This window comes from Eutrigla gurnardus, assembly GCF_963514095.1.
Source record: "Eutrigla gurnardus genome assembly, chromosome: 6".
Taxonomy (NCBI): domain Eukaryota; kingdom Metazoa; phylum Chordata; class Actinopteri; order Perciformes; family Triglidae; genus Eutrigla; species Eutrigla gurnardus.
The window spans coordinates 26,410,256-26,423,606 of NC_139920.1; the positions used below are offsets into that span (position 1 = coordinate 26,410,256).

Consider the following 13,351-nt stretch of genomic DNA (forward strand, 5'->3'; position numbering starts at 1 on the left):
CCCAATTATTTTTGGCTATTTGATTTGATGCCTCTGTATGTGTATGAATACTTAGTGTGCTTCCAAGGTTGATGTAAGTAATCCGGGTGGCTAATCAGAAGAGGCCAGGACAAACACCTTCCTGTGCTCTATAGCAGGAATAATAAACGTGAGGAAGGAGAGAGATTATCACAGCTACAGTAAAATAAGTGGACTAAGTGAGGGAAGTGATAGAATGCAAGGTAAAGGGTAACTTTGTACTGCGTGTTCTGAACTTATACTTTCACTTTTAAAGAAGCAGACATCGTAACATGCTGGACCTTCTGTGATAAAAACCCATTCCTTCTTTGTTCTGGATTCAGCTTTATTAAATAGCTAAAAAATGATTTGTTTTTTCAGATGAGAGCAAACTCAGAAGATGGAGCAAACTGGTATCTATTACCCAAAAACAAAACACATTTCCTTCCTGCTTGGCCTCACTTCTTCATTCCTTTTTCCTGTCCACCAAATGCACTTACTTCTTACTCTCATAGCTAGCAAAGATGTCTTCAAAGGCCTCTAAAGGACGGTCCTCTGAGTGATCAAAGTAGAAATCGAGCATAGAAGCTCGTCTGTGGAGGGGAGAGGAGAGAACCGCACACAGTGGGGGGTCACCAACGGGTGGAGAGGATTGGGGTGACTGAGATGAGGTGAAGGAGGATTCATCTGTCAGGGTAATGAAAGAATAAAAAAAAAAGCCTGGGATTCTGTCAGTTACAGTAACTCAGCTGAAGAGACTTTAGGTGTCTGACATTGTCCTTCCTCATCTCATCCAGCACCACAGGATACATGTGGAGGTCCACAGTTCACCAACCATTTGAAACAGTTCCTTTACCTTCAACAAGGAGCATCAAACAGGAAATATGTAGCTGTGTAGTTTATAAGTGGAGGAAATGTCGCAGCTTCACGAAGGCTGCACATTACATTGATTCTATTTAACGTAACCAGTCAGCGCAAGCCATGAAAGAAAAGGAAGTCTGCCTCCACACCCACAGGTGTTACAGCAGACGGACTCCTCAGGGGAAACAGACCTGGCAACTGGAAAACCAGCCCAAACCCAACAAAGACCAAGTGTCATAGTTTTGTATTCAATTATGTACATTACTTACTTGTACATTCTGTCTACAGGGGCATTGGGTCGCTGGAGCTCTCCTAAAGGAGTCCTGGAGATTGGACGGACAACACCTAAAAGCAGAAAAATAACAAATAACACAATGTATTTATCATAAGTAGGCTTTTACGTAGAAAAAAAGGGTGATTAGAATCACATGACTTGAGCCGTTTGTTTTTATGGTTTTGTCTTAACCTTATTTAATCTTGTTAATCCACATAAAAAAAGGGCTGGTGCGTCATAGGGCTACGCCTGAGAGCACCAAAATAGTCTGGAGGATTGAGAGCTGCACGGGAAATATAAAAACCTCCTGATGCCTCACGTTCCTCCGTATTCCTGTCTGTGTCTGACCTGAGAGGCTTTATTACAGAGCAGAGAAACTGCAGCACTCTGAAGATGTGGTATAAGCTGCACAAGTGGAGGGAAGGCAGCTAGTGTGACACAATTGGAAATGTATCTACTATAATGAATCCACTTTACTTTTGCGTAAAGGTGTGTTTGCGTGCAGGCTGCCACTGTCACACCGATAATGTACCTGAAGTTTTGGCGGCCCAGGAGCGGCCAGCTTCATTAAAGGCAGCGATGCCTCTGATGGTGGCGCGCAGGATGCCCCATCGAAACATGGCCACCGGGTCCATGCCGATGAGCTGCCGTACATAGGCGCGGTCGCTACTCCGCAGCAATGCCACGATGTCTGGACGCATGTGGTCTGTGTTCTTCTCCCTGAAATCCTGGTGACGTCAAATAAAGGAAACACATTAGAATTGCACCATCAACACACAAATGTTCTCGTTTATAAGTGTAACCAGCTAAAATATGTCACCCGACGTCTTCTCTGTCCATCCTCCTTACCTTGATTTGATATTTGACTCTCCCAGCAAAGTGTTGAATGACGAAGGCGGGCTCCATGACTGGTGTGGGGACAAAGTATTTGTTCCCCTGGTGCTGCTGCTTGAATTTGGCTAATAGAGTCTCATCTGTGGCGTGTGGAAAGCTGGAGTACAGGCACAGAGAGGAGGAAAGGGGAACAAAGGATTAACAGAAAGAAAATATGTGACAAACTGAATATAACCAAACTTCATTCTACTTGCAACCATAAGACATGAATGAACCATGTGTGAATGTGTTCTTACTTGCTCTCCTCATCCAGCAGGTAGAGCAGGCCCGTGGGCTTCTTGCTGATGAGATGGATGCAGCCCACGTTGTCTGTGTAGTCGATGTTGTGCCAGGTGATTCCCTCTGCTTGGTACTCCTCCTGGTTGAGTTTACCACAGAACATTTGGTTGAATAAGCTCAATGTCATGTTAAGAAGTTTGGCAATTCCACTGTTAATCTTTTTAGCTGAGCTATTTAACCTTATGGTCTCAAATGTAAAAACAATACACATAAATATCAAAAACATCCAGAACAGATGTGATAATTATATGACGTATGCTAAAAGATGCAGCTGTATAACCTACTAAATATTTGAACAATAAATCCATTGCATTCCTGTTGTGATCAGGCTCTGAAGGATAAGATAAACTGATGTGAACTAGCGTGTAACCTTATCTCCCTTCAGAGAGGAAATGTTTAGATGAGTCACCGTGTTAGTATTCATTATTAACACAGAGCAGAGGAGAGCGTCGTTCGTTTGAATCACAGGGGAGCAAACCTTCTGACGATGTCTGGCTCGGTGACTCATGAAAAAATATTTGGGTGGAGTGGCAAACGAAACGAGACGACTCACCTGCTCCAGGTTGAAGATGTGATGGTTGAAGTAATACTGCAGCTGCTCGTTTGCATAGTTGATGCAGAATTGCTCAAAGCTGTTGGTTTCAAAGTCCTCAAAGCCGAAAATATCCAGGACACCGATGGACAAACACTGGAAGAGAGGACCACCCGAACACTAGTGAGGAGCAGGAAGGGGGATGCAAACCAATGATCCTCCCAAAAACAACAATATATATACCATTTCATGAGGTTTAACACACCCTTCAGGTATGTCAGCAGAGTAAATCTCAAACACTTTGGGTTCTGTTCTGTGTGTATGCTCATGTTTGTGTCTTACTGGGACAGATTCCTCCATATCTTTCTTGTTCAGCAGAGCGTGATTGATGCGCAGGACGATCCAGTCAAACAAGGCGCTGTACAGAGATTTGGCCATGGAGTCTCTGGCTGTGATAGCCTGGTGGGAGAAAGAGCAACTTGTGACGAAAACTTCAGTGGTGGAAAAAGTACTCCGATTGATTTGATTAGCATCAAAATATACTGATATTTCATTATAATTATATATTGATTGTATTTTGTTTAATTAATCTGAATCTACAAAGTAGTAGTAGTAGTAAAGGTATAGAATATATGTAATGTAGTGGAGGAAAAAGCGCTGTATTTCCATCTGAAATGTAGTATAATATAATTATAATAATGTAGTATAAGGTAGCAGACAAACTAAATACTCAACCACCATACATTTGTACTTAATGACTGTACACAATGTACTTACAATGTACTTAATGTTACATTCCAGCACTGCATTTCATAGTGTGCTTTAATAAAAGTCTGACGGAGGCAAACGTATGCGAGGGCTTTATCGAAGCAAAGAAAAGCAGAACATAAAAACACAGACAGGAAGAAGAGTGCTGTATGAAGAAAGAAGGTAGACGCAGACACACAAGGCCACCAATTAGTGTGCAGTTGGACAGCATTATAGTAATGACAGGATGCTGGTGCCGACCTCAGAGTGGCTGTAGGGGAGGATCAGCTTGTCGTTGACCGTCACCGTTTTCCTCTTCGTCAGCGCCTCGACCAGCAGCTCCTCTTTAACCTGACAGGGGAGCCACGCGGGTTAATGCTCGACAGCCAGACTGGCTATACGGTGAAGTATGGAGTCACACAGAACGCATACATTACCTTCAGCAGGTCAGACAGCGTAGCCAGGACCTCTGGTGGTCCCACATCCACCCCCTCATCTCGGCCTGTCGACTTCCTCCTGTAGGTCACGTTGCCTAGATACAAGATGGCCGAAAGCACTGAAAAGATCCTGCAACACAGTCCCAAAAAATTGCATGAGTTGAAGGCATTTGTCAATGCAGTCATATGACAAACGCCAGAAAAGTCCTTATTTTTTCATCTATTTAAGTTTAATAACAAGTAAACTGAATAGAAGCATTGTATTGCGATGCATCCGCACGCCGTTTCTAATAAACGGCTACATTAGCCAATTTGATGCAGCTATTATTGTGCTGTTGCTGTTCTAAACAGTCCGTCTATTATCATTTGTATTTTTGGTAATGTGACTCGACGTCCAGACCAAAATAACCTCGGTTTTCAGCGGAAAAATGCTTCGGGATGGATTTTAACCGCAACTTTATGTGTCTTTCCTGCATTACAAACGATATATTGAACACTGATTCACTCACTGTTTCTTGGTTGCAGGAAGGAAGCCAACCATCTCCATCGCCTGCTGCAGCCTTTCAAAGTCATGACGCAGGTCTTCCTCATCTTCTATCTTAAAGTTTTGCTACAAAGACAAGGACAAACAGTTAGTAAGAGGTGTATAAAGATGAGAAGACAGAAAAAAGCACAACATGGAGGGACAGGTGAAGGAAAGGGGGTAAATGAGGAGGAGGGTGAGGAAAGAGGGGGAATAAAAACGAGAGAGTGAACAAAGACTGCTTCATTAAGATGCAGTGCACATGTGCGCAGTGAGCTGGGAGTGTATAGAGCAGCGTATTCAGAAGCTTGACAGTCTTCATGAATACAGGGTCAGCTCACAGTGAATTACAGTGTTACCTCAAAGGTCAAATCGCACACAACGACAGACTGAACAGGGTAGAATAACAGAAAACGTATAGTTTATATCAAATGGACAGACAATAAATTGCTGGATGTGATGGGGGGGGGGGGGGGGGGGGCAGTACTGTACCTGCTTGAGGTAGAAGTAGTCTTCAGGCGGCAGTAGCTTGAACTCTTTCCTCTCCTCCTCTGAAGCTCCCAACAACAGGTAGTAAAACACGTGGTAGTTCCTTAAAAAAACAACACATTGTCCTTGAAGCCCGTGTTATACACAAAAATAGTACTCACACCAAGTAATTACGGCAAGAAAACATTATTTAAAACTGCCTGCTCAAAGGAAGAATTAATTAGTACATGATTCCATTGTTTATTTGTTTTATTACGTGGCAAGCAGTAATCAGTTGATATGAGCTTCATGTTTATGGGCACAAACAAGGGGGTGAAAGATTTTTGTGTGATAAAACAAGAGTCAACACATTGTAAAAAAAGCTAGAAAAAAAGACAATGTCTGCAGCTCAATGATATCAGTTTTCCACTTGTGCTATCAGTGGGCACAGGCAGGTAGATAGGCGACAACGCTTTGTTGTATTAGCACCCGGGAGTAATGAGTTTCCACACTTATCACTAAGAAACAATTACATCATACAGTGGAGTCACTCCCTGACTAGACGGGCAAGACACACAGACAACAGCATGTGTAGGCTAGGTGATTAACAGGACACTGAGCAGGCGGCTACGGTTACGGAGGCGGGCTTGTCCATGTAAGGGGACTACATTTTCCAAAACAAGCTGGTCAGGAAACGTGAATGTGTAACACTCTTCCAACTTACAGCTGCTGAGTGGTAGGTTGTGGTATTAAAGACTAACCCCCATGAGTGGTTTTGTGCATCTTTACCTGTACAAATCTCATATGGAAACCATAAGCAGGACTTGTGCAATTAGAAAAAAAGCCTTTCTGTGTCAACAACGGTTGAATAACGACCACGTTTACTGCATCTCGTACAGTCAATATGGAAACATTGTAACTTCTTTCTTTCATTGGTCTGTCTCTCTCTCTTCTTTTGACTCATTCATCAGTAATATATCGCTCTTCAAATGACAAGACGGTGGAGGAGGTGCTAACTCCCCTAACACTTTAATTGGGTATTAATCACACAAGTAACAACCGACCTGCAGTCTAGTCGCTAGTGAATATCACGGTGAGTAACAAAAGCTCACATGACTTTAAACATGAGTGAGTGACTACGTGGTGAGGACAGGAAAGGGATTTTTTTTCTCACGTTTTTATCTCGTTTTAATAGCAGCAGTTAATTCCAAACTCACACAAACCAAAGGTCACAACAGCAAAATAAATCAATATGATCAATCACTGCTACATTTATTGTCCTACCACTGATATCAGTGGGTAACATTACTCAGTTCACTGTGGACATGTGTTTAAGAAGATCTAAGCAGTCAGTTGAACCTCATATCCAACCATCAGGGGCATCCCATGTTTGCACAGAGGGCCCCACGAAGGTCAGTGGGGGTGAAGGGTCAAGACCCCTCCAGTTCTTCCTCACCTCTCGTTCTTCTCTCTGGAGACCAGACGAGACTTCTCCAGGAGATACTTCTCCACCACAGCCCTACGAGACGGAGAGAAAAAGAGGGAAGGGAGAGTAGAAGAGGACAGGGGAGGAAAAAAAAAAAAGGGAAGAAGAAAACACAATGAAGATGAATCACTTAACGCTAAAGGTCAATCAGCTTTGTCTGTCTGCTTTCAGGTCATATGTGAAAGTGGGCCGGTACTAAAAAATGAGGAGGTGTAGGAGGGGAAGTGAGGACAGATGGCCGAAACAATCACGGAGTGAACAAAGCATTCTGATACGGTCAGATGAATTGTATCACATCACGCACACACACACACACACACACACACACACACGCACGCACTAAAAGCAACAGTTACGCACTTCACCAGGCCAAGGCCATAAAGTTGTCTAAATCAGATTTTATAAGTAACAGTTGTTTTTTCTATATCCAGGCAAAAACAACGCTGACGCCAGTCCTCATGGCAGGCTAAGAATAGAGCCGTGCTGTGAGAAACATGGTTGTGTGTCCATCTGCTTAAACTGCAGATGGATTAACTGAGACCATACATCTACAGGTTTATCTGCCAGTTTGTCTTCTAGTCTGCAATAGTCTGCACTGCAACTTCTATGCAAAAAAATAATGTTGGGGTATGATTTGTTCTTGTTGTCATGGCCACACCCACAAATACTGTTTAATCTTAATTTACGAAGGGGAAATATTGATTGTTACCACACAAGTTCAAAATGCACATGCATAAAGAAGAATCAGATGTTCTTGACAGGACAGAGCCTTGAGGACTGGCAGGAATTCACATTACGCTGTCCTTCTTGAACTAGTTAGAGGCGTCCCATAAAAGCGTCACTGGGACAAAGGCTTTTGAAATATCTATTTTATTTAGAAATACAGGCCAAGTGAGCTTTCAGCGCTTGCTTGTTTAAAAAAAAAGAAAGAAAAAAAAAAAGCAGAAGTTCCCACCAACTAGGAATCTGCGTTCCTTGGAAGTGTGTCCAGTATTTCAGTTTCCTTACATGTGGAGGTAATTTTTCTCAGTGAACCCATTTCACATCTGAACCCTTTCCAGGATAGGTTCCAGAAAATGGAGCAGACGTGCAATGGGTCTCACTGACTCTCATTTTTACATCACGACAAATACATGTCATGTTTGGAGCATTAAAACCTACAACAGGAGGCAAAATACGAATGTGATCCTTCCCTAAAAGTTTATTATTTTCTATATAATATATATAACATGGAGAACAGTACGAGTCTAAAGGAATGTTGAAAGGAGCCTCTTTTCATACTGGTTATACAATATATCTGTCAGCATATACTAAAGAGTAGCAGAAGTGTCACAACATGTACTTTCTACCGTACATGTTCATGCTCAGATGTCTTTCACTGACACTCCACCTCCTTTCTACACTTCCTCTAAAGTGTGTTTTCATTCCCCCATTCTTCTGCTCCATCTCGCTACCAGTGAGGAAGGATAAGCCAGACAGAGAGATGGAGAAATGGTAGAGAAGGAGAGAGAGCAAAAGAGAGAGAGAGAGAGCATTAAAACAGCCTGTCTGTCTGTCAGTCGGTGCGCTCAGAAAGCAGCGCATAGTGGAACAGCAGCTTTCCCTTTGTTAATCTCCTCTATTGACTGTCTGAATGGCTGCCAGTAGAGATGGAGAAATAGACAGGCGGCCTTTGTTAGGACCACAGAGCTGTGATGGTGCTCTGGGTCCAACACTTGAGTGGTGTGAAGCAGACGGCCGCAACACGTACAGTGAGAGAAAACTATGGAAGGTGTTTTAGGTTGACGACATTCATAGTTTTCACCGTTTCCTTGTCTGAGTGTGTTCACTCTGTACCACAGGAAAGCATCAATCAGCTAAAATCAGCGGATTGATCAGATTGAATCGCTCTACTGATTGGATTACAGACCTTTCTCGGGGTAAGCAATTCAATAGAGCATGATGAGACCTGGTGCTATTAGGGGATAATCAGGTTGGGGACGCTCACTTCCTGTGGAGGTAAGCAGCTGTCGCCAAAGGCATTTACATGGTTCAAATCAAATTCTATTTCTAGTATCGGCCATTGGTCTGAATATTGTACCGATTATACAATGCGTCTTTGCTCTGTGTTCAGCAGCTGTTCGACCCTCTCCTGATGAGAAATGAGGAAGTGACACAGCTGACCAGACTTTGATACGGCGCCTAACCAGAGTGACTGCAGAGAAAAAGGAAGGACGTGCTGGTGGCTGAAAGTTTCAGTCCATATGAACACACATGCACGGACATAAAAAGAGCAAAGAGGAAGGGATCAGGTTATAGAGAGGTGGAAGACCCTGTTGACGAGCTACAGGAACAGGATACAAAACACAAAAGCAATTGTTTACATGTGCCTGTATGCTGTTGTACTGCAGACTAAAGTTAACAAGGCCACAAATAAATAAATAAATAAATCAATAAATACTCACCCTCTGACCACTCCACTCTCCAGGTAATTCACCTGGATGAATTTGCCGAAGCGGCTGGAGTTGTTGTTGTGCGCCGTCTTGGCATTCCCGAAAGCCTGACGGAGACAACAGGGGGAGACAGAAAGACCTGATAAGTGTCAGGGTATTGAGTCACAAGCATGCATGCATTACCAAATCAACCAACAACTTCTCAAGATTACTGCAACAAACGAAACGAAAATATGAAACCTAGAAGAAATGCATCTTTCGTCAAATAAACCAATGAGGTAACTGGTTCGTTCATGAAAGATAACATTTAAAACACTGAGAAGGAGACAGGAGGACAGTTTTGGACCAGAGAATTGTGTCCTGGAAACCATATCAGGCTTAATTTTAAGAGAGTCTTAACTGCTGAAGACACACTGGCTGATAGAAGCATCCACTACCGCCCCCCCCCGAAACAATTACCAACCCTTCCTACCAATTATCTCCACCAGAAGGGTCATGTAATTGGTTGCATGTGTGTCCGTACACCTTCGTGTCTGTCCACAGCTAATCATGCATTCTGTTGCAGCATGATATTTTGAGCTGCATGCTCTGGACCTCTCGTGGTAGAGCTGACTCACACTTTCTCAAATATTCCTTTTATTGCCCTGTTTATATTGCCCTTGACTGCCTGCTCTCTTCTTACTCACTACTCTGGAGAACCCCTGGACCAGTAGGAACACAACACAACTGCATGCATCCAACCCCCAGCCTCATCTCTACGCTCAGATCCACAATGTTTTTGCACATTGTTTGGCTACCAGCTAATGGAGCTACCAGTAAAGCGGGAAGAATGCTTTGTTTTTAACAAGATTATGTGAAACGAACTAAGACACCTTTCAGCCGACTGCATGCATATATCGTGGCTTGTTTTTGAGTTTGAATGAATGGCGTTTTATGACAGCCCACTGGTTTCACACCTTAGCCTATATGAAGGCGCAACTCAATCAGTGCCAGCACATGTATGAGCACCCGGACTGCAACAACAATAACAACAAATCACCATGACAACGAAAGAAATGAGTCAAGAGGTTAAATCTTGTTTATGAACAGCAGCTGAGATGGCGGAGGGGCCGGGGGCTGGGACTATGTGTGTGTGTGTGTGTGTGTGCATGTTGGGGGGCCCCTAGGAGGGGGTGAGCATCTGCAACTCGTTGTCCCCTCTTGCCCTCCTCTCACTCTCTTCTCATCCATCTCTTTCTTGTCTTTCCTCCTTCCAGACCTTTTTTCCTCATTATCTTGTTCATGCTGTGTGTGTGTGTTTGTAAGAGAGTGAGAGAGAGAGAGAGAGAGAGAGAGAGAGAGAGAGAGAGAGAGAGAGAGAGAGAGAGAGAGAGAGAGAGAGAGAGAGAGAGAGAGAGAGAGAGAGTGAGAGAGTGAGAGAGCAGAGAGTGCATAGATGATAAATGAGGTTGGGACAGGCGTTCTGTATAGCAGTGTCAAAGACAGAAACAGAGAGGACCGGGGTTTCTGTCCAGGGCTCGGTCTAATGCTAAGCCAGCCGTGGGCACACAGCGCCCGGCTACCAGGCCTGAGGGGCCCTGTTTACTGCATTGATACGGTAACAGAATAGCACTCTCTTTCTTCACGATGCACATGCTCACATGGTAACAGATAGACACACACACACACACACACACACAAACACACACTCCTCAAAAGGCCACCGAGGGGAAGTTGACTCAGTGCATGTTAAATAGGAGCCACATTGTATCTTCCAAAGCGGTTGCAGGGAGAATTTGATACAGTGTTGTTAAGGACTGATTGAACATAGGGGGCAAAAACACACACACCTACCTAGAGGGTCTGATAGAGATTCCTTGGGATGAACCCAATGACCTGTATTTCTTGTTTTTTATATAACATCTTATCTGCGAGCAGAAAGATCCATTTTTCAGACAAACCTGGACTTGCTCAGACAAGATTTTTACCCACCGTCTCACTCACACACACACTCTACCACACCGTTATTAATCTACATGCATGCTCGGTTGTTTAGTATACCAACAAATAAAGTATATTTATTTATTCAGGTGTTGCCTGTGTTTACAGAGTACAATGCCACCACTTCTATTCCAGGTTTGAGGGCCAGTAAGTCGGTTTTGGCACCGATACTCCAAAGTGTCTCACTGCTCAATGCTGCCCACTGTGACCAGCACTGTTCACTCTACAAACCTTGCACCCAAGAGCACAAAAACCCTGGGAAATCTCTGCAAAGCCCAGGCTGCTGCACCACGGTGGGAATGCTAAACATGTTACGGCATCATTCGTATTTGAACTTGCCCATGGGCGAATGCTATCATTGGCTGGAAGGCTCGGCAGGTATGGGGAAGTGGACCGACGGCTCCAGATTGTGTCCATGGAAAGGTCTAATGTGCATTCTTGTGAAATAGGGGTTACTTTCATGGAGTTTATGGATTAAAAAAGGAGGGATGGGAGAGTTTTGAAAGAGAAAAAAGAGAGAGGGGGGGCTCAAGTATCTGCATGTTTTGTATGCATATCCAGCCATCATTTCATGACGTACAACGCTGTTTTAACTGATTCCTCTGTGGTGAGCGGGCTTCTTTGGCAGCCCGTTACCCTGTATATTTCCACTTCTACAGAGCCAGACTTATCCGAAGTAGTCTCACATCCCCATCCAACCCCCTCACCCCCTCACTCACTCATATGCACTCACACACAAACTCACTTCTCCTTACACACTAGGAGAGTATCTGTTCAACAGTGAGTTGTTGAAACAAGCGAGTGTGGCAGAGACGAGAAAGTACAAATGATATACTTATGTTTGTGATTGTATAAACTAGCAAACAAAAACCTGCGTGAGGAAATGGTCTGATGTGTACTTCCCCCCAAGCTGTGTGTAGTCGCTTCTATAAGTCACTTCCGAGTGCGTTAGAGTTTTGAGCATTTTTTTTGCGGACTTTCAATAGGCCTACAAAATAAGGGAAGAGAAAAATACTCTTTTGTAACCAGTAAAACATGCAGCTGGTGCTTGGGTACTAGACCTTATTGCTACGACACCGAGGCACTGCTGCATCCTTTAAAGCCTCGCTGCTCAAAAGAGCTTCAGTTTAACGTTTCCACAGGCGCTGCCAAGGCCCTGACACTGACACCTCACTACAGACTCACAAAAGGACTCTAAAAAAGTCCAACCGTCACAAAGGACGGTTCCCACATTCACAGAGTGCAACGGCAGGCACTCGTGCAAACATTTATCAAAGCTCTAGGTAGATATTCTCATTCACTCACACAGCTGCAACACTTTACATGCACACCTATATGTTCTTTAAGTCAAAATCTACTCTTTAATTACACTGGATAAATGTGCAGCAAGATAATAAACTATATAATCACTGCTAACTCCAATATAAAGGCAAAACGCCAACGGTACTTAGCGACAAAATAATCACTGTTTGTTGTTTTCCTTGTTGTAAAAAATGCTTTGGTGAAATCACATGTTGGCAGTGATTGAATAAAACCACGTCTCTACACAGTTCCTCCTCTATGCTTGGCCTTGCTTCAAGCCGCCACTATATCCCACCGACTATACTTAAACCCCTCAAGCTCAACTCAACCGAATTATTAACAAAGCATTGATTCTTTGATGTATAATAATGGCATCAATAGCACCCAGAAGGGCTTGATGCTTTGATTCAAAAACAGTGAATTTTCCAATGAATGCGGTTGTACGGAACTGCCTGAAGGTCAAAAACAAATTATATTTCTATGCTCTTTATTTCTTGCCTTGCGCAGAATGACATGGCAGCACTGTTTTTTTTTTTTAAAGGGAAATGACTTGCAGTTAACTAAAATTGTGTAAATGTGCTGGATGACACCTTCACACTGCAGATGATTTGCATTTAAGGATTTTAGTTGATTGATACAAAAAAAACAATCAATCATCAAGCATAAATGCCAAATATTAGTTTGTTCAATTTTCACAAATATAGGATTTGCCTCTTTTCTCTGTTATATATATTAAATTCAACATGTTTGGGTTTTGGACTGTTGATTGGACAAAACAACCATGATGATGTTACTTTTGGGTTGAGAAATCTATATTCAAAAGATGAATTGATAACAATTGGTAGCTGCAGCCCTGGGGATTTAAAGTCATGCATATACAACAACATTCTTCTGACACAATAAAGCTTGTATGAAAAGTATACGGCCTGTTATCACATGACAGCTAACTGTAGTGGAAAACAAATTAACTTGTGTTGAATGCCAGCAGAGTGGAAATAAAGCAGTGGTTGTGGAGAAGAAGAAAAAAACAGTAATTGCTTCAGGGTGCAATGGTTGATTGTAATGGATGACTGTTATTATTAACAAAGGTTGGAAAACAAATCAGACACTTCAATGTACTAACTTTAAGGTAAATGCTG

General features: G+C 43.0%; 1 protein-coding gene across 3 annotated transcripts in view; it reads right to left on the bottom strand.

Moving 5' to 3' along the window:
• LOC311014567 (myosin IXB) overlaps window positions 1-13,351 on the bottom strand; it is a 48,212-nt gene that overhangs the window by 11,767 nt on the left and 23,094 nt on the right. For 2 of the 3 annotated variants that reach the window (XM_084011229.1, XM_084011228.1), the window contains exons 5-17: window positions 8,943-9,037; window positions 6,469-6,531; window positions 5,037-5,136; window positions 4,531-4,631; window positions 4,022-4,151; window positions 3,846-3,935; window positions 3,180-3,296; window positions 2,859-2,993; window positions 2,263-2,384; window positions 1,982-2,123; window positions 1,665-1,860; window positions 1,128-1,203; window positions 498-590 (exon numbers count right to left, since the gene is read on the bottom strand). In XM_084011229.1, coding sequence (XP_083867355.1) covers window positions 498-590; window positions 1,128-1,203; window positions 1,665-1,860; window positions 1,982-2,123; window positions 2,263-2,384; window positions 2,859-2,993; window positions 3,180-3,296; window positions 3,846-3,935; window positions 4,022-4,151; window positions 4,531-4,631; window positions 5,037-5,136; window positions 6,469-6,531; window positions 8,943-9,037 — 1,460 coding nt within the window. The remainder of the gene's footprint in view (window positions 1-497; window positions 591-1,127; window positions 1,204-1,664; window positions 1,861-1,981; window positions 2,124-2,262; window positions 2,385-2,858; window positions 2,994-3,179; window positions 3,297-3,845; window positions 3,936-4,021; window positions 4,152-4,530; window positions 4,632-5,036; window positions 5,137-6,468; window positions 6,532-8,942; window positions 9,038-13,351) is intronic. The other variant, XM_084011230.1, reaches the window with a different exon arrangement.